The sequence below is a fragment of the Odocoileus virginianus genome, chromosome 29, assembly GCF_023699985.2.
Source record: "Odocoileus virginianus isolate 20LAN1187 ecotype Illinois chromosome 29, Ovbor_1.2, whole genome shotgun sequence".
NCBI lineage: Eukaryota > Metazoa > Chordata > Mammalia > Artiodactyla > Cervidae > Odocoileus > Odocoileus virginianus.
This window is the reverse complement of record NC_069702.1, coordinates 15610393-15632921: the sequence shown is the minus strand read 5'-3', so window position 1 is coordinate 15632921 and position 22529 is coordinate 15610393. Positions and strand designations below refer to the sequence as shown.

General features: G+C 35.3%; 1 protein-coding gene across 9 annotated transcripts in view; it reads right to left on the bottom strand.

Moving 5' to 3' along the window:
• Window positions 1–22529, bottom strand: part of MAPK10 (mitogen-activated protein kinase 10) — a 589148-nt gene that overhangs the window by 48488 nt on the left and 518131 nt on the right. For all 9 annotated transcript variants that reach the window (XM_020902101.2, XM_020902102.2, XM_020902105.2 and 6 more), the window contains 2 exons: window positions 13540–13722; window positions 8625–8749 (listed from right to left, as the gene is read on the bottom strand). In XM_020902101.2, coding sequence (XP_020757760.1) covers window positions 8625–8749; window positions 13540–13722 — 308 coding nt within the window. The remainder of the gene's footprint in view (window positions 1–8624; window positions 8750–13539; window positions 13723–22529) is intronic.

Here is a 22529-nt window from a genome sequence, read left to right as displayed (position 1 = left end):
AGAGTTTCAGTGTAGGAAGTTGAAAAATTCGGGAGATAGATGATGGTGAGAATTGCACAACAATGTGAACATTCTTGGTGCCACTGAGCTGTACAGTTAAATATGGTTAAAATTTAAAAGGAGAGAGAGAGAGAGAAAAGCATATCTGCTCTTGACTTTTGCCCTGTGATCAGAAAAATGTTCTTAGCTTTGCCTCTGTATACATGCCCTGTAGGGTGGTATCTGCTCAGACCTCTGACCTTAGAGTACATGTTTCTCCTGAACTGGTCCGATGTGCCCGCCCTGCCCTATGTGATTTGTTCACATCTGAGTCAGCCCTCACTCTGGATTGCTCAGACCAAGCTCTGGAATCTGTGCTATTTTAACACAGGCTTCTGATTCTCTTTTCGATGCTTTCTGATTCCACACCTAGCCCTATTCGACTCTCCTCCTCATGGTTTCTGATCTGTGTGTCTGTCGCTGTTCATAATTGTAGAGTTGATATTCTGGATGCTGATATTGGATGAACTGTAGCACGAAAACATTCTACATTGATCTTTAAGCTCTCATTTAAGATTTACGTTGAACAAATTTCTAGACATACGCAACATTAAAATTTACATATCCATGTCACAAAAAGATTAAAAATAGTGCATATTTCCTGTATGGTTGGTCATCTCTTCCATGTGCTCACTATGGTAATGACCAATAAGATACAAAGGCAGACAAGATAAATAAAATAATGTCAGAGAGTAACACTGCTCAAAGAACATGAAATCTATGATGGCCTTGCAGTAAACAGTTTGTAATAGTCAGGTTAGCTTGTTCCTATACTTTCACTGCTCACAGAAATAACATAATCCCTAGAGCAATGTAATGGTAAATATTAATAAAACATTTAAGGCTCTATTAATTACCTTATGTTATAAATAGGCAGTAAATTTGTAACATTACTGACTATTCTGGGCTTACATTTTCTCCATGCTTATTTTAATTGAACTTCGGCACTAATACATGTAAGTGTACTCTTGTTTCCCAGGTTAGTCTCTCACTGGGGAGCTGACAACCAGGTTGTTTAATTTAGGGTCTATATGGTAGATTAAATTCCCACACAGCCTTGTCCCAATTCCCAAATTAATCTTGAATTGGCTAAGAAATAACAAATAAGTTCAGCACTGGCTTTGCTTCCCTAATCACACTCCGTTGAAACTGGATTGGATAAGCCACATCTCTTCCCTTGATCTCTATATGGATGGCATGTATACTTATATTCCCAACTTCTCTCTCTAGTCCATCCTCAGCTGAGGCCCATGTTTCAAGCCTCTCTTCTAGCATTCTCTCCTGTCACTTTGACTCAGTCACCAGGCAGAAGGTTTGGGTTGCCTGCCACACCTCCTCTATATTTTCAAGTATCTGTGGCTTGCCAACTGGAGGGCAGAATTCTCAGATACCAGCTGCCTGACTGGTTCAACCTGTCCCTCTGTCCAGTTTCCCAGAGTGATGTTTTGACCATTTAGGACTGTATCTGGGCTTCTCAGAGACAGAGCCTTCCAACAGTGGACCTGGTCACTGTTGGCCATGAGCATGGCCCCCAGGAGCAGTGCCTCCTGAGACAATGGTTCTAGTGTCAGGTCAGAAGCCTTCCTTTTTATCATGAATTGAGAAATGAATGTCCTTCTCTAACATGGTAAGTTCCTAATTGAGATCCTCATGATGATTACCTTGAGTATTTATTTACTTGGCTACTCTGGGATCTTTGTTGTGGCATATGAACTCTTAGTTGCGGCATGTGGGATCTAGGTCCCCGGCCAGTGATCGAACCTGGGCCCCCTGCATTGTGAACATGGAGTCTTAGCCACTGGACCACCAGGGAAGTCCCATGATGATGCCTTTGAGTTTGGATGTCTTTGGTTTGGTGGCCAAGCATTTCTCCCTCCCTTCCTCCTCCCCTCCATCTCCCTCCCCCATCTCCAACACAGAAGAATTACAGATGCCCTTAGTAAGTTTCCTATAATCATGAGCTTTCATAGGGTGCTCAGAAGTTTCTGAAAAAGCTAAAACTATGTTTTAAAAAAAGGTCACATTTCATACTCTTCTTAAGTTCCTTTTTTATATGCCCTGAGACAGAGTTAATTGACTCCTCCTTAGCTTGCAGTTCACAAAAATCCTCCTAAAGTGTATCCATATGCTTATTCTCAGGGGTTGCAAGGTGACAGTCACCCTGTATCCTAGCAGGGTCTCTAAACTCAAGAATATGATAACAAACAAGGCAGCTGATCCCTACTGTCTCTGTATTTCCCTCCAACAGAGCACAGAGAAAATGTCAAGCTGATTCCCTAAAATTGTCCTGACTATGCACTAGTTTCTTAAAGATATCAATAGTTATAATGAAGATTTGTGAACAATATAATTTATCTTTGCATGCATGCTTGCATTCTCAGTTGTGTCTGACTCTTTGTGACCCCATAGACTCTAGCCCACCAGGTTCCTCTGTCCATGGAATTTTCCACCAGTGTCTCCAGCAATGGCAGGTGAGTTCTTTATCACCGAGTCACCTGGGAAGCCCCATAATTTGTCTTTATGTTGGCTTAATTTAATGGCACTGGATTTTCTTATACGTGGAGGGTCTACATCAGCAAAATAAATAAATAAATAAAAGCCAACTGTTTAAAATTTTATAGGAACTAGATGGATTTTAGTGATTTTTTAAAAAATATAGAGTATTTCTATAGTTTCTTGACCAGCTCCTCTTTTTCAACAAATATATCCATTTTTCTGAACATCAAAAGGTAGCAAAGGCTTAAGCAGGCTTCCCTGATGCCTCAGTCAGTAAAGAATCTGCCTGCAGTGCAGGAGACCTGGGTTCGATCCCTGAGTCGGGAAGATCCCCTGGAGAAGGAAATGGCAACTCACTCCAGTGTTCTTGCCTGGAGAATCCCATGGACAGAGGAGTTTGATAGGCTACAGTCTATGGGGCGGTAGAGTCAGATACGACTGACTAACACACACACAGCAAAGGCATGCAAGTAAAAATCATGATAGTAATAGTAATGATAATGAGAATAAGAATTTGTGTGATATTTTCTGGTTACCAAGCACTGTACAAAGTACTTCATCTACATTAACTCTAAATTCCTGAAGTACACTCTACAATATGTATGATTATTCTCCATTTCTAGTTAAGAAAACAGAGCTGAGACAAGAAACTTGAATTAGGCCAGCTTGTAAGTGACAGAACAGGAATTCAAACCTAATGCATCTTTCCACATCTGTGATGATGCAAACAACTCAATAAATGGCATTTATGTCTGATATCGAACTCTTCTTAACGAATACTGAAACAGTGAGAATACCTCCCAATCATTTCATGAAAAAGTATTGACAGTAAACGTGGCCTTTGTGTTTGAGAAACATATTTCTGTTGTTCTGAACATTGCTTGAATAAGAACTTCCTAATAATCTGAACAGTTCTAACTTCAAATTTGATGTGCTGTTACACAAAGAGATGAATATTAACCTTGACATTCAACTTTTTACACTTTCAACTTCATTGTTACATGAATAATTTTCTCTCTTAGCGTTATGACAGCATTCATATGCTCTTCTCATTTCAGTTTGGTAGTTTGGCACTTTTGGAAATGTGATAAGATAGCTTGTAGTATGATTAACTGATTAATACACATAGCATTTCTCTACCCTCTATTTTTCCTGAAGACATCATATTCTTTTGCACTTTCTCCTTTATTTCCCTCTATTTGCCCCTCTTTTCCTCCAAAGAAGCTTACTTTGGCAATATTGAAATGACTGAGAAAAAGATTCTAGCCTTATAAGTACCCTAAATTTGATCTTTCTATACTTGAGAGGAATTTTTCATAAGAAGTTAAAATTAATTTAAAAACCCATTGAAACTATTCATTAATATGATGTTATAGATTCTAAGCAACTGTCTCTTTTATAGGCAACATAATTACCAGTGAATTACAAATACAGACTTTATGACTCCAATTAAACTCTAGGCCACAATCCATTAAAAACATATTATACACATTACATTACATGTAAGGAAATATATGCAACATGATTCCAGCTATCAAAATAACTGAGCAGTAATTTCAAATAATTTATGTTTATCTAAAATTTCATCAGCATAACCTCAAAAATCATCAGAGAAAAAAACTCATGCTTAATTTTCAGATATATCTACATCATACTTTTTCTTACTTATTTCATTATTTCACTCTACCCCAGGAATATATTTGAAGTATTTCCCAAGAATGAGAGATTGGAAGAGATTCTAGTTTTTAGTTGTAAGAACACTAGTTTTTCCAGTTTTAAGAGCATTAGAATTAAACTAAGAATATTTAATTTTAGGGATTTTATTTAGAAAAGGCAGAAGAACCAGAGATAAAATTGCCAATAACCGTTGGGTCATAGAAAAAGCAAGAGAATTCCATAAAAAATCTACTTCTGTTTTATTGACTATGCTAAAGCCTTTGACTGTGTGGGTTACAACAAACTGTGGAAAATTCTTAAAGAGATGGGAATACCAGACCCCATACCTGCCTACTGCAAAACCTGTATGCAGGTCAAGAAGCAACAGTTAGAACTAGACATGGAAACGTGGACTGGTTCAAAACTGGGAAAGGACTGTCAAGGCTGTATATTAACCCTCTGCTTATTTAACTTATATGTGGAGTACATCATGAGAAATGCCAGGCTGGATGAAGCATAAGTTGAAATCAAGATTGCCGGGAGGAATATCAATAACCTCAGCTATGCAGATGACACCACCTTAATGGCAGAAAGCAAACAAGAACTAAAGAGCCTCTTAATGAAGGTGAGAGAGGAGAGTGAAAAAGTTGGCTTAAAACTCAACAATCAAAAAATGATGATTATGGTATCTGGTCCCATCATTTCATGGCAAATAGATGGGGAAACAATGGAAACAGTGAGAGACTTTATTTTCTTGGGTTCCACAATCACTGCAGATGGTGACTGCAACCATGAAATTAAAAGATGCTTGCTCCTTGGAAGAAAAGCTATGACCAACCTAGACAGCATATTAAAAAGCATAGACATTACTTTGCCAACAAAGGTCTGTCTAGTCAAAGCTATGGTTTCTCCAGTCATGTATGGATGTGAGAGTTGGACCATAAAGAAAGCTGAGCACTGAAGAATTGATGCTTCTGAACTGTGGTGTTGAAAAAGACTCTTGAGAGTCCCTTGGACTGCAAGAAGAACAAACTAGTCAATCCCAAAGAAAATCAGTCCTGAATATGCATTAGAAGGACTGATCTGAAGCTGAAGCTCCAATACTTTGGCCACCTGATGCAAAGAACTGACTCCTTAGAAAAGACCCTGATACTGGGGAAGGTTGAAATCAGGAGGTGAAGGGGATGACAGAGGACAAGATGGTTGGATGCCATCACCAACTTGATGGACATGAGTTTGAGCAAACTCCAGGAGTAGGTTATAGACAGGGAAGCCTGGTGTGCTGCAGCTCACGGGGTCGCAAAGAGTCAGAGATGACTATGCAACTGAACTGAACTGAACTAAACTGAGTTGAAAGTCTAGAAAAAAATCAACTGCAAATTCACATAAGAATACATTGGAAATAAATAAGTAGTATCAAGGGTTCACTTGCTACATTCTGTGTACACTTCTTAAAAACTCTTAAGGCAACTGCAATGATTCTTACATTATGAGTTCAGGAGAAAAGATTTGCTTCCAAGTGTTGAGTCTATAGTATTGGTTTTACTCATCAAACTGTATAGCTGTGTATCCTTTGTGCTGTGCTGTGCTTAGCCGTTCAGTCATGTCCAACTCTTTGCAACCCCATTGACTGTAGCCTGCCAGACTCCTCTGTTCATAGGGACTCTCCAGACAAGAATACTGGAGTGGGTAACCTTGCCCTCCTCCAGGGGATCTTCCAAACCCAGGAATCAAACCAGGGTCTTCTGCATTGCAGGTGGATTCTTTACCAGCTGAACTATGAGGGAAGCTCATGCATCCTTTAGAAAACATATAAAATAGAAATACAGGCAGGAGGAGAAGGGGACGACAGAGGATGAGCTGATTGGATAGGCATCACTGATTCAATGGACATGAGTTGGAGCAAGCTCCGGGAGAAGGTGAAGGACAGGGAAGCCTGGTGTGCTGCAGTCCATAGGGTTGCAAAGAGTCAGACACAGCTGATTGACTGAAGAACAAAATTTTGTAAAAATCAAGTCAAGTGACTAAAATTAATTTGAAGCAAATTAAAATTTCATCGTCATTGTAAAGCTGCTTAAGAAAGAAGGTCTTAAGAAAATGTTAGAATGTTATACCTCAGTTTCCACATAGGAAAGTCATTTATCACTGAATTATTTTCTCAGAAATTTTGTAATGCTTAAGAACTGGGTAACTATGAAAAATTGCTTTTTTAATATTATGTCCATAAAGTTTGATTCTACCTGATCTTTATTATCGTCCTTTAGCTCTCAATTGCCCAGTAAAGAAGGGATGAGAATTAATGCCAGCTTGAACCTAGCATCTCTGACACAGTGAAGCAGAACAAAAAAGCCAAAAAAAAAGTAAGCTTTGGTTGGGCCGGAATATCTTGGTATATAGTGAAGTTCACAAGAAAACAAATAGAAAGAGTATTTCAAATAGAAAATTCATGACCAATTCAAACAAAGTAATTTGAAGGTACTATGAAAGGTACTAAAGGAAAATGAGATCATTTAGCACAGGTTTTCAAAGAATGTGAGATTTTGATGGGAGAAGGTAACACTGTTGATAGTAACGTTTAAAAGAGGGACAGAAGGACATTCCTATTGGGAGGCCTATTGAACACATATGTGCAAAACAATAGCCCTGTTTCCTGAGCAGCCCTGGATCTACTCAGAGAAAAGGAGATAGGCAAAAAATTAAAAAGTTATGCTTCTGAGAAGCTTCTTATACTATGTCTCGATGGAAAATATGGAGATATACCTTCCTATGGCAGTCAACTTAGAACCAACCTGAGACAGTGGCCTTATTGAAATACCCAATTTTTATTATCTAATTTATGCAAAGCTTCACGAAGGCACCAAGAGCCTAGTAAAAGCTTTACAATCTAAATGTTCTGCTTTTGCACAATGAAGGAAACTATAGGCAAGGTGAAAAGACAGCCTTCAGAATGGGAGAAAACAACAGCAAATGAAACAACTGACAAAGAATTAATCTCCAAAACATACAAGGTGCTTGTGCAGCTCAATACCAGAAAATCGAACAACCCAATCAAAAAGTGGGCAAAAGACTTAAACAGACATATCCAAAGGAGATATGCAGATGGCTAATAAACAGATGAAACAGCATCTTTTGATGCTCAATATCACTCATTATTAGAGAAATACAAATCAAAACCACAATGAGGTATCATCTCATGCCAGTCAGAAAGGCCATCATGGAAAAGGCTACAAACAGTAAATGCTGGAGAGGATGTGGAGAAAAGGGAACCCTCTTACACTGTTGGTGGGAATGCAATCTGGTACAGCCACTTGAGAGAATAGTGAGGAGATTCCTTAAAAAACTGGGAATAGAACTGCCACACAATCCAGCAATCCCACTGTTGGGCATATACCCTGAGGAAACCAGGATTGAAAGAGACACATGTACCCCACTGTTCACTGCAGCACTATTTATAATAGCTAGGACATGGAAGCAACCTACATGTCCATCAGCAGATGAATGGATAAGGAAGTTGCGGTACATATACACAATGGAGTATTACTCAGCTATAAAAAGGAATCTATTAGAATCAGTTCAAATAAGGTGGATGAAACTGGAGTCTATTATACAGAGTGAAGTCAGGCGGAAGGAGAAAGACAAATACTGTATATTAACACATATATATGAAATTTAGAAAGACAGTAATGATGATCCATACAAGGCAGCAAAGAAGACACAGATTTTCAGAACAGACTTTTCAACTCAGTGGGTGAAGGGAAGGGTGGGATGATTTGAGAGAACAGCACTGAAACATGTACATTTCCATATGTAAAACAGATGACGAGTACAAGTTCGATGCATGAAGCCAGTGCTCTGGGACAACCCAGAGGGATAGGGTGGGGAGAGATGTGGGGGGCAGGGGGGTTCAAGATGGGGGGACACGTATACCTGTGACTGATTCAAGTGGATGTATGGCAAAAACCATCATGGTATTGTAAAGTAATTATCCTTCAATTAAAATAAATAAGTTAATTAAAAAGAATAAATGTTCTTAGTACCACAGTTTATTAAAACCAGGCACCTGATCGCAACAGAGGCAAAGAGACTTAACCTCTAATACATTTTTTGTTACTTAGTTTGCATCAAGAGAGACTGATTATTAAACACAAGGAAGAGATACTAGTGGGGTTAATAATTTAACAAAAACTAGTGGAAGCATGTCATGAATAGCCAAGGTGTTGGACTGAATCACCGTCTCACATAGGAAATCCTGAAAAAGAAATGCAACTCAAAACATAGGTTGAAGAAAATAACTTTTAGAAGGGAAGATAGTTTTGTGACTTAGGAATTTTATGAGAATTCTTTTGGATTCTAACTCTCTTTCATTGCACACGTGGAGCACCAGTTACAATGATTTGCTTGTGGAAAGAAAATAAAACAAGCCTAAACCTTACCGCCTCCACTTCAGCAGGGTCGTACCAGACATTGATGTATGGATGTTGTAAGGCGTCATCCACTGATATCCTTTTTGCTGGGTCAATCACTAGCATCTTTGACAGCAAGTCTCTGGCTTGGCTGGCTGAAAAAAAATGAACGAAGAAAAAAATTTGTTAAATTTTGATTTTGGCAAGGACATTTTTTGGAGGGAAAAATATTTTTTAAAAAGTCAATTAGCACCTTCCTTCCAAACATCAGCTAATTTCACCAAGTGTTTAGGGAAATGCAAAATGAAATAATGAAATATTTTTTATCCATCAAATATGCACAAATAAAACATGGCATAATATTCAATAATCTCATTCATGTTAGTTGCAGTGTAAATGGATAAAGATTTTTTTAGAGGGCACATTTGGGAGTACTTTTTGAAATTTTAAATGTGAATACCTTATGACCCAACAGTTGTACTTGTAGGTATACAGTCTAGAGAAACAATTGCACATGCTCAGGAAAAGCATCCAGAAAAGATGTTCACTGAATCATTGTCAAGGATTAAACATTTTAAACAATCTAAATGCTGCTGTTCTCAGTATCTAAGTCATGTTCAACTCTTTGCAACCCCATGGACTGCAGCACACCAGACTTCCCTGTCCTTCACTATCGCCTGGAGTTTGCTCAAATTCATGTCCATTGAGTTGGTGATGCTATCTAACTATCTCATCCTCTGCCACCCCCTTCTCCTCCTGCCTTCTATCTTTCCCAGCATCAGGGTCTTTTCCAATGAGTCAGCTCTTCTTGCCAGGTGGTCAAAGTATTGGAGCTTCAGCATCAGTCCTTCCAATGAATGTTTGGGGCTGCTTTCCTTTAGGATCGACTGGTTTGATCTCCTTGCAGTCCAAAGGACTCTCAAGAGTCATCCACCTGTACCAATTAGCTTTGGCAGTTTTAAGCCTGGCAGGCTACAGTCCATGGGTTCGCAAAGTGTCAGACATGACTGAGCAACTTTCACTTTTATATGCATTTACATGGACATGGTATTAAGTGAAAAAATAACTGCAGAATGACCCATAGATCCTGATGCTACTGTATAAATCTGCCTCTCCCCAATAAAACAACAAACATTTCTCTCTCTTTATTTATGGATGTAAATGCATAGAAAAATTCTGCAAGGATCAAAGACAAATTGAAAATCATAGATACTTCTGAGAGGAAGAAAATTTGTACCTGTATTGCTTACATAATTAAAAATAAACTTAAAAGAATTGTTTTTTAAAAGGAAACAAAGTGAGTGTACACCACTCATTTTAAAAACTTCAGAGCTGCATAAAAGGACAAAGCAGTATCTAGAAGGAGGCAAGGAAGTTACAGGTGACTTTTTGAGAATGGGAGAGATAATGAGGACTTTAATGGGAGCAGAAGCTTCAAGGACAGAGAAAGTGGGGCAAAACTGAGAGAAAAAATCCATAAGACTTAGTAACCAAATTGATGCAGGGAATCTTATTTATTTTATTATTCAATTTATTCAATATACATTGTCTACTCTGTGCCATGTACAGTTTCAGATGCTAGGGATACAAAAAAATTGCACAGTGATAATCAGTAAATGTATTTATTTAATAACATTGTTGAGTGAAGTGTATTAGTTGCTCAGTCATGTATGACTGTGTGTGTGTGACCCCATGGACTGTAGCCATCAGGTTTCTCTGACCATGGGATTTTCCAGGCAAGAATACTGGAGTGGGTAGCCATTCCCTTCTCCAGGGGATCTTCCCAATCCAGGGATCAAACCATGGTCTCCTGCATCGCAGGTAGATTCTTTACCATCTAAGCCACCAGGGAAGTCCCTAATTCTTCTAAAGGATGCTCTAAACATATCTGAAAATACATTAAATGTTTCAGAAAATAGGATCCAAACTGATTTGGAAATTTTTATGATGAAAATATTCAATTTATTCCAAACATGGTAAAACTTCAAATTAAAGAAAGTAAAATCTAAACTGGTTTGCTAAATTAGGAAAAAGGCAGTGTGTTTGAATTCATGAATATGTACCAACTTTTAATTAGCAATTGTTTATTATTAATGAAATATGGTTAATTATAAAGTTTTGAAATTACATAAAACATAAAATCCAACCTTCCCCACCATCTGGAAGCAATCATTCTTATTATTAATGTATTCCCTTCTAGTTTTATGTACTTCTTCATAATTTTTATTATATTAGATTTAAAATGTGGCAATCTATTTTTCACATCTACAGCATTTGGATTTCTTGTGTTATTACATTTTAATAAAATATTCACATTCACTTATACTAATTATATATTTTTAAAAATCACTAGTTAAATTACTGGAAGATTTTTTATTTCTGTTAGTCATTTTTCTGGGGATCGCAATTCTAAACACTTAATTTCTGCTACTTCCAAATTGACACTTTGAAGTTCATAAGAATGACAAAAGTACAGAAATATACAATGATTTTCAGTATTAGTTTCTCTGATTGTTAACCTAACAGTTATTTAGGTTATAACTAACATTATAACATACATAACATATATAACATATAACATTATAACATATTATAACCTATAATTTAGGTTATGTTAGGTTCCTATAACATAGGAAATAACCTATGTCTATTTCATTAATTCAAGACCTCTTTGATTTGTAACTGATTTTATACCCAGACTCACACACTCCACAGGTTCTCATATCACCTACGTTTCTGCTCTTGGAACAGTAGGGGTTGGGGTGGTCTCCTCATCAATGGGAGAATGAACTACTGGAACACCAAACCATCTCACTAAGAAACGATCATCAATGCTGCTTGTAAAGGACAAACTGAGGAAGAGGAAAAGATTTTAATTCTTCATCTTTCATTCTTTTGTTTGCAAGTAAATGTCTTACGCTCTTTAATAATGGTAGAATAAATCCTTCCCTTTGATTATTTGTGTAATTCTTTATAATTTGTTTATTTTGTATTACAATTATAATTTAATATTATAAAATTCAGAGTGTGGCAGAGGTAGCTGAAGGAAGAAACCCAACTGTACAACAAAAGTGTCACAAACACAGGAACAACACTGTACATAATTTAAAAGCCACCAGATGAAAGTCTGGAGAAGATAATATGACCCTGGGAAGTTGTAACACTATATTTCGGTTTCTCCATCTCATTTAATTCTATATTAACCATAAATTAAGTCTGTACATTTAATCTGTAACTAATTGTCCACTGAACATTTGCAATAAAATTTCACAATTGTGTGTCCTTTTGGGGGGGATTCCCTAACAGCTCAGTTGGTAAAGAATCCACCTGCAGTGCAGGAGACCCCGGTTCAATTCCTGGGTCAGGAAGATCCTTTGGAGAAGGGATAGGCTACCCACTCCAGTATTCTTGGGCTTCCCTTGTGACTCAGCTGGTAAAGAATCCGCCTGCAATGCGGGAGACCTGGGTTTGATCCCTGGGTTGAGAAGATCCCCTGGAGAAGGGAAAGGCTACCCACTCCAGTATTCTGGCCTGGAGGATTCCATGCACTGTAAAGTCCATGGGGTTGCCGGGGAAGCTGAAGTTCCAATACTTTGACCACCTGATGTGAAGAGCCAACTCATTGAAAAAGACCCTGATACTGTGAAAGATTGAAGGCAAAAGGAGAAGAGGGTAGAAGAGGATAAGATAGATAGCATCACTGACTCAATGGATGTGAATTTGAGCAAATTCCAGGAGATAGAAAACAGAGGAGCCTGGTGTGCTGCAGAACATGGGGTCACAAAGAGTCAGAGACAACATAGCAACTGAACAACGATATAGATCCACTGGAAATAATAATTTTATAATTAATAAGTGTTAATTATTATTTTTATATCTAACAGTTACTGAGCATTTAGTATGAGACAGGCAGTGTTCTAAGCACTTGACAAACTATTCAACTAATCCTCCCAATGATCCTATAAGTTAGACACTTTCTGCTTTAGTTTGTTAAAGAAGGTACAGAAAAATTAGATAACTTGCTCAGGTTCACAGAGATTTTAAGGGATAGGATTCCTTTTCCCAGCAAAGGAAAAAAATCAAATTTGCTTCATATCCCAAATTTCTGAAATGTCCTAAGTTAGAATAAGAATTAAAATATTAAACTATTACTTATATTATACTTTATACCTTCCCAAATTTATTGTCTTCAGTCCTATAAAGAAGTCGTTATGATTCCCGTTTTGTGGGTAAGAAATTAAGATTCATTACTAAAGTTCATAATGGCAGACATAGTAGTAGAAAAAATTACTTATTAATGAAAGTCTTTATGTTGAAAACAAAATGTGAAAGTAAAAATCTCATTTGTCACTCTAAAATAAAAAATGGTGGTTAAGCATTTAGTAAAATATAAACAAAACTCAAACATCTATAGTTTCAAGATTTACAATGAAAATCTTGTGTTTAAAATATTTTCCAGAATATAAAAGTAACTGGAACAATTACTTCAATGTATATATAATGTTGTTCTTTTAGCGTTAACATTGCAAGATAATTTTAGATTCTAAATAAGCCCATGAATAGTTAACCCATACCACTGTCACACACTTTATTGCTAGTCTTCTCTCTAGATAACCAGAAAATTTTAAAATCCGTGATTACTCTCCCTTTGTAAGGAGGATCTTTTAAAAATACCTCCTCTTAAATTGAGGTTGTTGTTCAGTTGCTCAGTCATGTCCGACTCTTTGCCACCCCATGGATTGAAGCATGACAGGCATTTCTATCATTCACCATCTCCCTAAATTTGCTCAAACCCATGTCCATTGAGTCAGTGATGCCATCCAACCATCTCATCCGCTGTCGCCTCCTTCTCCTCCTGCGCTCAATTTCCCCAGCATCGGGAGAGGTGTCTCTACGGTCTGCATCACCCACGCAGTGGTGCTGATGTTATCCCTGAAGGGCTTACCTTTGAGTTTGTTGTGCTCAGAGTCCGCTGGGAAGAGGGAATCTGGAAAGAGCTTGGGGAAGGTGAGTCCTGCATACTTGGGCCGATTCTCCACATAGTTTCTTACAGTGGGTTGCAATTTCTTCATGAATTCTGGACATGGTGTTCCTAGTTGCTCAATAACCTTATTCCACTGGTCAATATCTGAGAATTGAATAGTTAAGGGCAAAAACAAGTGCAGGCCACCAGCTCTTGCCTTTCACTAGTTGGGAGACTAACTGCTTCTCAGAATTCTGAACAGTCAATAACACAAGTGAAGTTTTAAAAAAAACAACAAAGGACAAAAATATAAAATCAGATTGTCAGGCAGTGAATCCTCTTGGAATTTTAAATTCACTTTGAGAACACATACACTTTTGAGAAATTAGCATTACATAACAAAATATAATATCATTAAAGAGACTTTGGGTTGTGTCAATGGAAAGGTATGTAAATAACACAAGAATTTCTTTTATTGAGTTAAACTTCTATATAGCCATGTTATTTGGAAGAGAAAAATTATAATGACACATAATAATATTATCATGAAATTATTCCAATCATTTATTTTCTAAAAATGACAGATGAATAAATATTTTATAAGATTCATCTATATTTTTCTTAAATTCTTTATAAGATTCTTTTTTCCTCCTGTTCTCTAGAAAATGGGAAATTTCCTTGTCTGTTAATTTTTTTGACTCATGCACATTACAAATAGAATCAGTATGATAATAACTCATTAACTCTTCATCAAAGACTTAAAAGATTCTGTTTATCAAAGCAGTTGCAGTTTCATACCCATTTTCTTACTTCTGATAATAGTGCCTTGTATCCTGAATATTATAATATTCAATGAAATATGAAGGTAAACATAGGATGTTCAATTCAAGGCAGATTTCATCCAAGTGCCTGTGTTTCAAACGCATGTTAAACATGGGGAATTTTACAAGAAAAACATTACCTCTCTATGAAAACTAATACTTCCAAAACTGGGGGTCTTTGACAGGCACACCCACTAACTGAGATTTTCTTTTTCATCTTTCATAGATATTTTATATATCAGAGCTTGGGAATGATAAATACCACTCATGAAAACTCTGAACAGTCAACTGGAAGAAGTTGATTTCAAATAGATTTCCTTGCCATGTGTCAATGAAAGACAGAGGCCTTAGAAATTCTGAAATCCAATGCCACAGGCAGAGTTCTCTCCAATGTTGCTAATTCTATAACTCTATCTTTAAAGTTAATTCATTTCTGCTAATGCAATTTGTGACAGGTCAGGGAATGTTACTATAATATTATTTAATTAAGATTTATAAAACTGTTACCCCCAGTTTTTCTATAGCATTGAACTAAAAAAGATGGACAGTCCTGACAAAAGACAAAATTAATTATATTTAACAAAAATAAATATGTAATGCAATGTAGATAGGTGACTGAACAAAGGGAAAACCAAGCTAATTTGCAAATGCTCTTTTATTTCTCTTATAATCTAGCTGAATAAAATTTAAATTATATATCCTCTCAGTTATTAGGATGAAAAAAAGTATGATTGTGGAGTATCAAGAAATGAAGTAAAGGAGGGGAAAACTGAAGAATATTCCTTTACAAAATGATAGAAATAATTAAACAAGAACATCTCTCAAAAATTCATCTCCGCTTCCATGTGTATGAGAATATATAGTAGTAAATGAGAATCATTAGGAATAAAGTAAAAAAAAATGCAAAAAATTAAAGATTACTCTTAGACAAAAACTTGTTAATACTATAGATAATAGGTAAGCTAGAATTACTTAGATAAATTTTAAATAGAAAACATTAATACAGTTAAATAAACCTCAATGCTTATACTGTAAATTATGAAAAGAAATCTACTGTTTAATACAGTTCAGTTATCATGTACTAACAGGAGATTATTTAATCAGTGGTCAAGCTTCTTGAGAATTCTAAAGATTTGATCAGGGCAAAGAAGTTATCAGATTTTCTGTAAAGGAATCTTCTAACAAAGTTAGCAAAACATTCCCAACACACTAGTATAGTTATATTTAGCTAGCGGTATGGTGGCTCAGATGGTGAATAATTTGCCTATCATGCAGGAGACCCAGGTTTGATCCCTGGGTAGGAAGATCCCCTGGAGAAGGGAATGGTTACCCACTCCAGTATTCTTGCCTGGAGAATTCCGTGAACAGAGGAGCCTAACAGGTTACAGTCCATGGGGTCACAAAGAGTCAGACACTACTGAGTAACTAATACTTGAAACAGTTATTTAATTAAAAAGTGAATTGTTTTTAAAGTAACATTTCCAAAACAATTGCATGGTTTTTTCACAGTAATGTTTCAGAAAGAGTGAAAGTCATTCAATCGTGTCCGACTTTTTGCAACCCAATGGATGATATAGTCCACGGAATTCTCCAGGCCAGAATACTGCCGTTCCCTTCTCCAAGGGATCTTCCCAACCCATGGATTGAACCCATGTCTCCCACATTGCAGGCAGATTCTTTACCAGCTGAGCCACAGGGGAAGTTTAAGGAGAGTCAAACGTTCTGGAATTAATTAAACAAGAACTATTAAAATGTTTCTTATTTAAAGTTATAATTAAAGTCTCTAGAAGCATTCAGCATATCTTCCTACCTTAGATTGTCTTTAGATGAAACACTGTTATGGTCCTTGATGTAATGGTTTACCAAAAAGAAACATTAATCTCTTTATTATTGGCAATGAAATACTTGATTGTTCTAACTGTAAATATGTGGTATAGTCATCTCTAAAATTGGGTGCCTTTATTTTAACCAATCCATTTCAAGCTCTTTCTTCCCAAAAACATGACTAGTACATTTAAGCGCTAAGAACTCATTTTACAGGCATTCACAGGATTGCATCATTAACAACTATGTACTGAGTTAACCATGTCAGTTTTCTCTATAATCATAGTTAAACAAATACAATCCAATACTAGAAATAATATTTCCTGGCTCTAAACCCAGGACTTGTTCCAAGGATTCCAGTAAGAAAAAAGAGCAAGTCTGGAACTGATGTAGTAAATATTACTTTAATTTTGCCATAAAATTGATCGTATGCTTGTCAGAGGCAATCCCTCTTAAAGAATGCCTCTGAAACTGCTTCCTTAATCTATTAGGCCAACTTTTTCACATAAAACAACTAATTTTATTAACATTTAAATAGAAAATAAAGTGATACATTTTAAAAGAATTTTTTAATCATCAGATTTCCACAATGATTATACCTTTAAAAGTACAGAAAATTTTAACTAGGTTTTTATGATTTTATGTTAATTTAAAATAGTAAGTATTTTTTAAAAGAATAACCAAAATTATTTTTGTAAAACAATTTCTCTGCTTTAGAACACTAATAAGTCATCATTTTTCTACTATATGAGTAAGGATATGAATACCTACAGATTCCAGCATGTGCAGTCATCAAGAAAGCAAAAATGTATATTTTTGATCTACTAGTTCAGAAATCATCATACAACATAATTATCAAATGTATTTAATAAAAACTAAAATGTCATCTAGCAGAAATTACTTGACAATTTTCTCATCTAGTTCTAAATTCACTACATAAAGATAGTCATAAAAAGTTTGGTTTCTCAAATAGAGTATGATAAGATAATGCACAACTATTTACTATAACATCTTCAATAAGTAGCATTGTAATAGATGAAAGAAACAAAGTATGGATTATAAAACTGATTATTTGAAATCCTAAGACTGGAAATCATTCCAGCTAATTTTTGCCAGTTAGCCAAGAACTTACATTTAATGTCCTCCTTTTACATTAACTTCCTTGGTTAAGAAACTTTCTAAAATATATAACAAACTGCCTTGAGCCTAATGTATGAATAATGCCTGACTATTTTCTGGATATTTGGGGTCATAATCTACACCACGTACATTTAAGCTTTCAGAGGCTACCAAGTGGAATGAAGTGGCTTCCCTGGGGGCTCAAATGGTAAAGCATCTGCCTGCAATGCAGGAGACCCGGGTTCAATCCCTGGGTTGGGAAGCTTCCCTGGAGAAGGAAACAGCAACCCACTCCAGTACTCTTGCCTGGAAAATCCCATGGACAGAGGAGGCTGGTAGGCTACAGTCCATGGGGTCGCAAAAAGTCGGATGTGACTGAGCGACTTCACTTTCAAGTGGGATCATAAAGTGTTGTTTAGTGGCTTCATTTTACTATTAATTATTTTATCTCTGCTTTGTTTTTCCATTGATTACTTTTTCTTACGATGAATATGGTTCCAAGAGTTGACACCTTTGTGAATTCAGATTTGCTTTTTACTCTGCTCTATGCCTTATATTTAATATTCAGTGCAAAAATGTTGACATCTATTCACAACCTAAAGAATATCAGTGTTTGTCCCTAAATTCTTAACTATGCTTTTAAAGGCAATATTCTTTAAGAGTACTGTCTTTAGAAAAGTTCCAGGAGTGACTACTTTATCTTGCAAGCCAAGCAGCTACCTGGTTGGCACTGTGTTGAGTATTATCTGGTGACTTTATGTTAGCCCTGTATTTATATCTGCAACAAATATGCAATAGGAGGTGGAGGTATGCATGCCATGTGTTAGGCATCATGATAAAAAAAAACTGCAGTTCCCAAACTGAATATTCATAACTTATGGAACTTATAAAAATACAGATTGTTCCCCTCTCCCCATTGATCTGCAAGATTCTGATTGCATATGCTTGAGATGATATCATTAAGAAACATCACGGTAATTGCAATCCAGGTGGCCCCTGGTATATTTGAGAAATACTGACAATATCTTGTGAAAAAATAAGTCCAGATATAAGAATAAAGTACTAACCTGTTTCAGTTTTATGACACAGATTAGTTTAGGGTCAATTTCACCAAAAGATTATTCCACACCTTTTGCTATGGAAAACTTAGGGGGTTGTTCACATGGAAATATGACAGGGAAAGAAATCCTAATATTTGTTCCTTCTCCCCATGTCACTTTCCTGAAAATACCATGGGAAATGATGACAAGTGTCACACATAAGCTCCATGCAGAGAAAAAGGGGTTCTACTCATCAATACCTATAGAAGGATTGAAATTACATGTTGCCATCATAAAAATACAGGTTGATATCATGTTATATGGAGTGCTACTCATGGGAAGCATAAAAGCTATTCAGTATAAGTTCAAACTATTTGACTATTTTCCAGTAATTACTCCATATGCCTGTATGATAAAATTTGTTCTCAAAGAACTCTCACTTCTGAGGACATTGTAAAATTCAGGCTAGAACTATATCTATATTCATATGACAAACGTCTGGATTCAGCTTTTCATGGTTATGTCTTGAGTTTTTTGTTACTTTAAAAACATTTTTACTTTTTTTCATTTGAAAAGTGTTATTTTCATCTTGAAAGTCCCCCTCAAATTCTAGAAATATGAATAAGTGACAATGAAAGATTATAACAACTGTTTTCATTATAAATGAGCACAGGAAGGGGAAATATTATAAGCTAATAACACTTGGAAAAAGTCAAAGCTGACAGTTTGAGTAAAAGGCTATTTGTTCACTGGCAGCTGATTGCTCATGGAATACTGTGGAACATGAAATATCCAGAGGCTGATATTTCAAAGCAAAAAATATTGAAGAGACATTTCACATATAAGCAAATTCAATATATGTTAATATGTATCACAGAGTAGAATTTTCATTAAACTATTGAGGGTTAATCTTTAGGGCCACTCATTTGTACAGGTCCTTTACAAAATTCTGTGCCTAGTTTTGTATTTGTAATATTAATTTTTTCTTTATATAACACCTTCCTCCAACTGCATTATATTCTGGCCTCATAAAGACTAGATCTGACTCTACCTGCATTTTGAAACTGGAAGATGTCTTGGAAATTATTTAAATTGACATCTGTACTTTGTAACTGAAAAATGTTGACATCTTTTAAAATTGGTAAGTAAAATGACTTTAAGCAAAGTAACTGATACAAACAGCTCCTAACACTAAAAGAAATACAAAATTCTATTGAACAGTTTTGGTAACTCTCTACTCTGTTCAGTGAAAACCTCTCTGAAAGATTATACTCATTTCTAGATATAACACTATGTAAGAAAAAGGTTTAGAAGGGACAATGAAGTTTATATGAGGTAAAGAAAACATGTCATATGAGGCATACTTGACAAAACTTTTTATGTTTCAATTCAAAAAGAAAGGAGAAAATCCCTGCCTCTTCCACCCTAGCACTTTGATCCCTCTTTTCCCTTAGTTGTTAAGACCTTCTAATATACCATGCCTTTTATTTTAAATTTCATGATGACAAGGATTTTTGTCAGTTTTCTTTATATGTATATCCCTAGATATAAGCACATAGCAAGTGCTCAAAATATTTGTTGAATAAATAAATGTATATTTTATTCTCAATTAGAGTTTTTCAAGGAGATAACTTGAAGAATAGGGAGAGAAAGTATTCAAAGAAACAAAAATTGAGAAATTCCAGGAATTGGAGAAAGATTGAAATTTAGGTAACAAAGGGAATCCTGAGAGGTAAATAAAAAGAAATCCAGACCTAGTCACATGGGAGAGAAACAGCAACTAACCAAAGATCAAGAAAAAAATTACTAAATGAAAGAAGGGAAAAAAGACAGAATATGTCCAAAGATGACTATCACACTGACAGATAATTATTCAACAGTAATACTAAAAAGAAAAAAACAGTGGAAAAATACTTCTAAAATGCTGGAAGAAATAACTCTCAATCTAAAATTCTATATCCAACAAAATTATCTTTCTAGTAGAGAATACAGATCAGAAAATAGCTTTATCATCAAAGACTTCTAAAGAACTTCTAAAGGATATGCTTCAGAAGGAAAGAAAATAATCCCAAAGTAAAGGATTAAATTGCAAGAAATACTGATAAGCCAAGAAAATTATAATCATAAGGGTAAATCTAAACAAACTCTACCTTTACATAATCAAATGATAATGTTGACTTATGAGGTTCAAAGAAAACAACTAAAATACTGAGCATAGATAGCATATTTAAATTGGTACAGTAATGATCTGAATTATTAGTATGTGGTAAGATCCTTGTGTGTTCAGGAAAGAGATAAAAATTATCTGAATTAAAACAGAAATTCTCCACAAACTGAACTATAGATTCAATACAATTCCAAAATAAATGCAAATAGGGATCATTTTATAGAAGTTAGCAAGCCAATTCTAAAATATTTGAGGAAAAGCAATAGCTCATTAATAGCTAAGGTACTTCTAAAGAAGACAAAGAAGGAAGATACTTATCTGATATGTGTGTAGTATACACTTGTATTCATTAAGAAAGTGTAGTTGTGGTATAGAGATAGACAAAACAAAACAACTCATAATGAAACAGAATACAGAGCCAAGAATCTAACACCCTTTCCCCCTAAATGTGAAAACTTATGACAAAGACAGCATTACAGAACAATGAAAGAATTAGCTATTCTTCCTCAGTCAGTAACTGGAAATTAAATTCCTCTTTCACACCATACACTAAAATCATTTCTAAGTGAAGTAGAAGCTTAAATATAAAAGATTAAACTTTAAAACATTCACACCAAAACTAAAAGAGAATATAAACTCTTCAAAGCATTCTTAAGAAAGACAAATAAATACATGAACTATAAAAAAAGCAAATTGCAAATTCCAAAATCAATATAAAATAAAATGGCAAAATATTCTAAATAAGGGAAAGGATATTTACAACACATAAAATGGACAAAAGTTAGGTACCAGAATAAAGAAAGAACTCCTACAAATTAGTTTTTAAAAATACAATTTAAAAATTTGTTGTAAAAAACAAAAGATATATTACCAGGAGGAAATACTAAATGCCAGTAAATAGGAAAAGATGCTTGTAGAGAAAATATAAATAAAAGCTCCAATGAATAGGATTTTACATCCAAGAGATTGCTAACAAATTTAAAAACAAATCTGATGATATCAAGAGTTGGTTTGAATGTGGAGTAGACAGTTACTTTTATATATATACTGTTACTCTGGAAATCAATCTGATGTTATCAACACATAGTCAAACTTAAAATGTGCACACCTATGAGTTCTGGTGTGACTTCCCAGATAGTTCAGTGGTAAAGAATCCGCCTGCCAAGTAGGAGACTCAGGTTCAACTCGTGGGTGGAAAAGATAGCCTGGAGAAGGAAATGGCAACCTACTCTTATTGTTGCATGGAAAATCCTAGAGTGGCATGGTACATGACTTAGCAACTAAACAATAACAATGATCCCAGGCATTTATCATAAAGAATCTTGCCCATGTGCTCCTAGAAACATACATTCATTGTTTATAAAAGTAAAAACAAAAACTCAATATATTCCAAAGTCTATTTATAGAAGAACAGATTTATTGTATTAATTGAACATTCATATACTGGAATACTATACAGCAATGAAAATGAATGAACAATTTCTGATGTATCAACATGGATAAATCTTAAAAATATAATGCTAACTTCAAAAAAAGCTTGCTTTCCAAATAAAAAGCAAGTCACAAAATAATAATAGCACAATACAAAAAATGGATAAAACTAAATGATATGTTGCTTAGGGATAAATTTGTATGTGGTAAAAATATAAGGAAAGTCCAAGAGGTTGTAAAAACATGATTTAGGAATGCGGTAACCTCTGGGGAAGAGAGGGGATATAACTAAGCAGGAGCACACACAGAAAGTTCATAGGTATTGATAATGTTCTACTTTTTTAACCTGAGTGGTAATATATGTGTGCTCATTTTATTGATCTTTTCAAAAGCTATAAATTTAATATTCTTCTAATTCACTTGCATAATATATTTTGTAATTTTAAAGTAAAAGTGTCTGCCAGGGTGAAATTCATTAGGAGACCTCCCAATAGAAAAGTATCTCAGTAGTTGAATTCTGATTTTTCTGTAGAAAGTTAAACACATTTGCTTTGAATAAAAATTTAATTA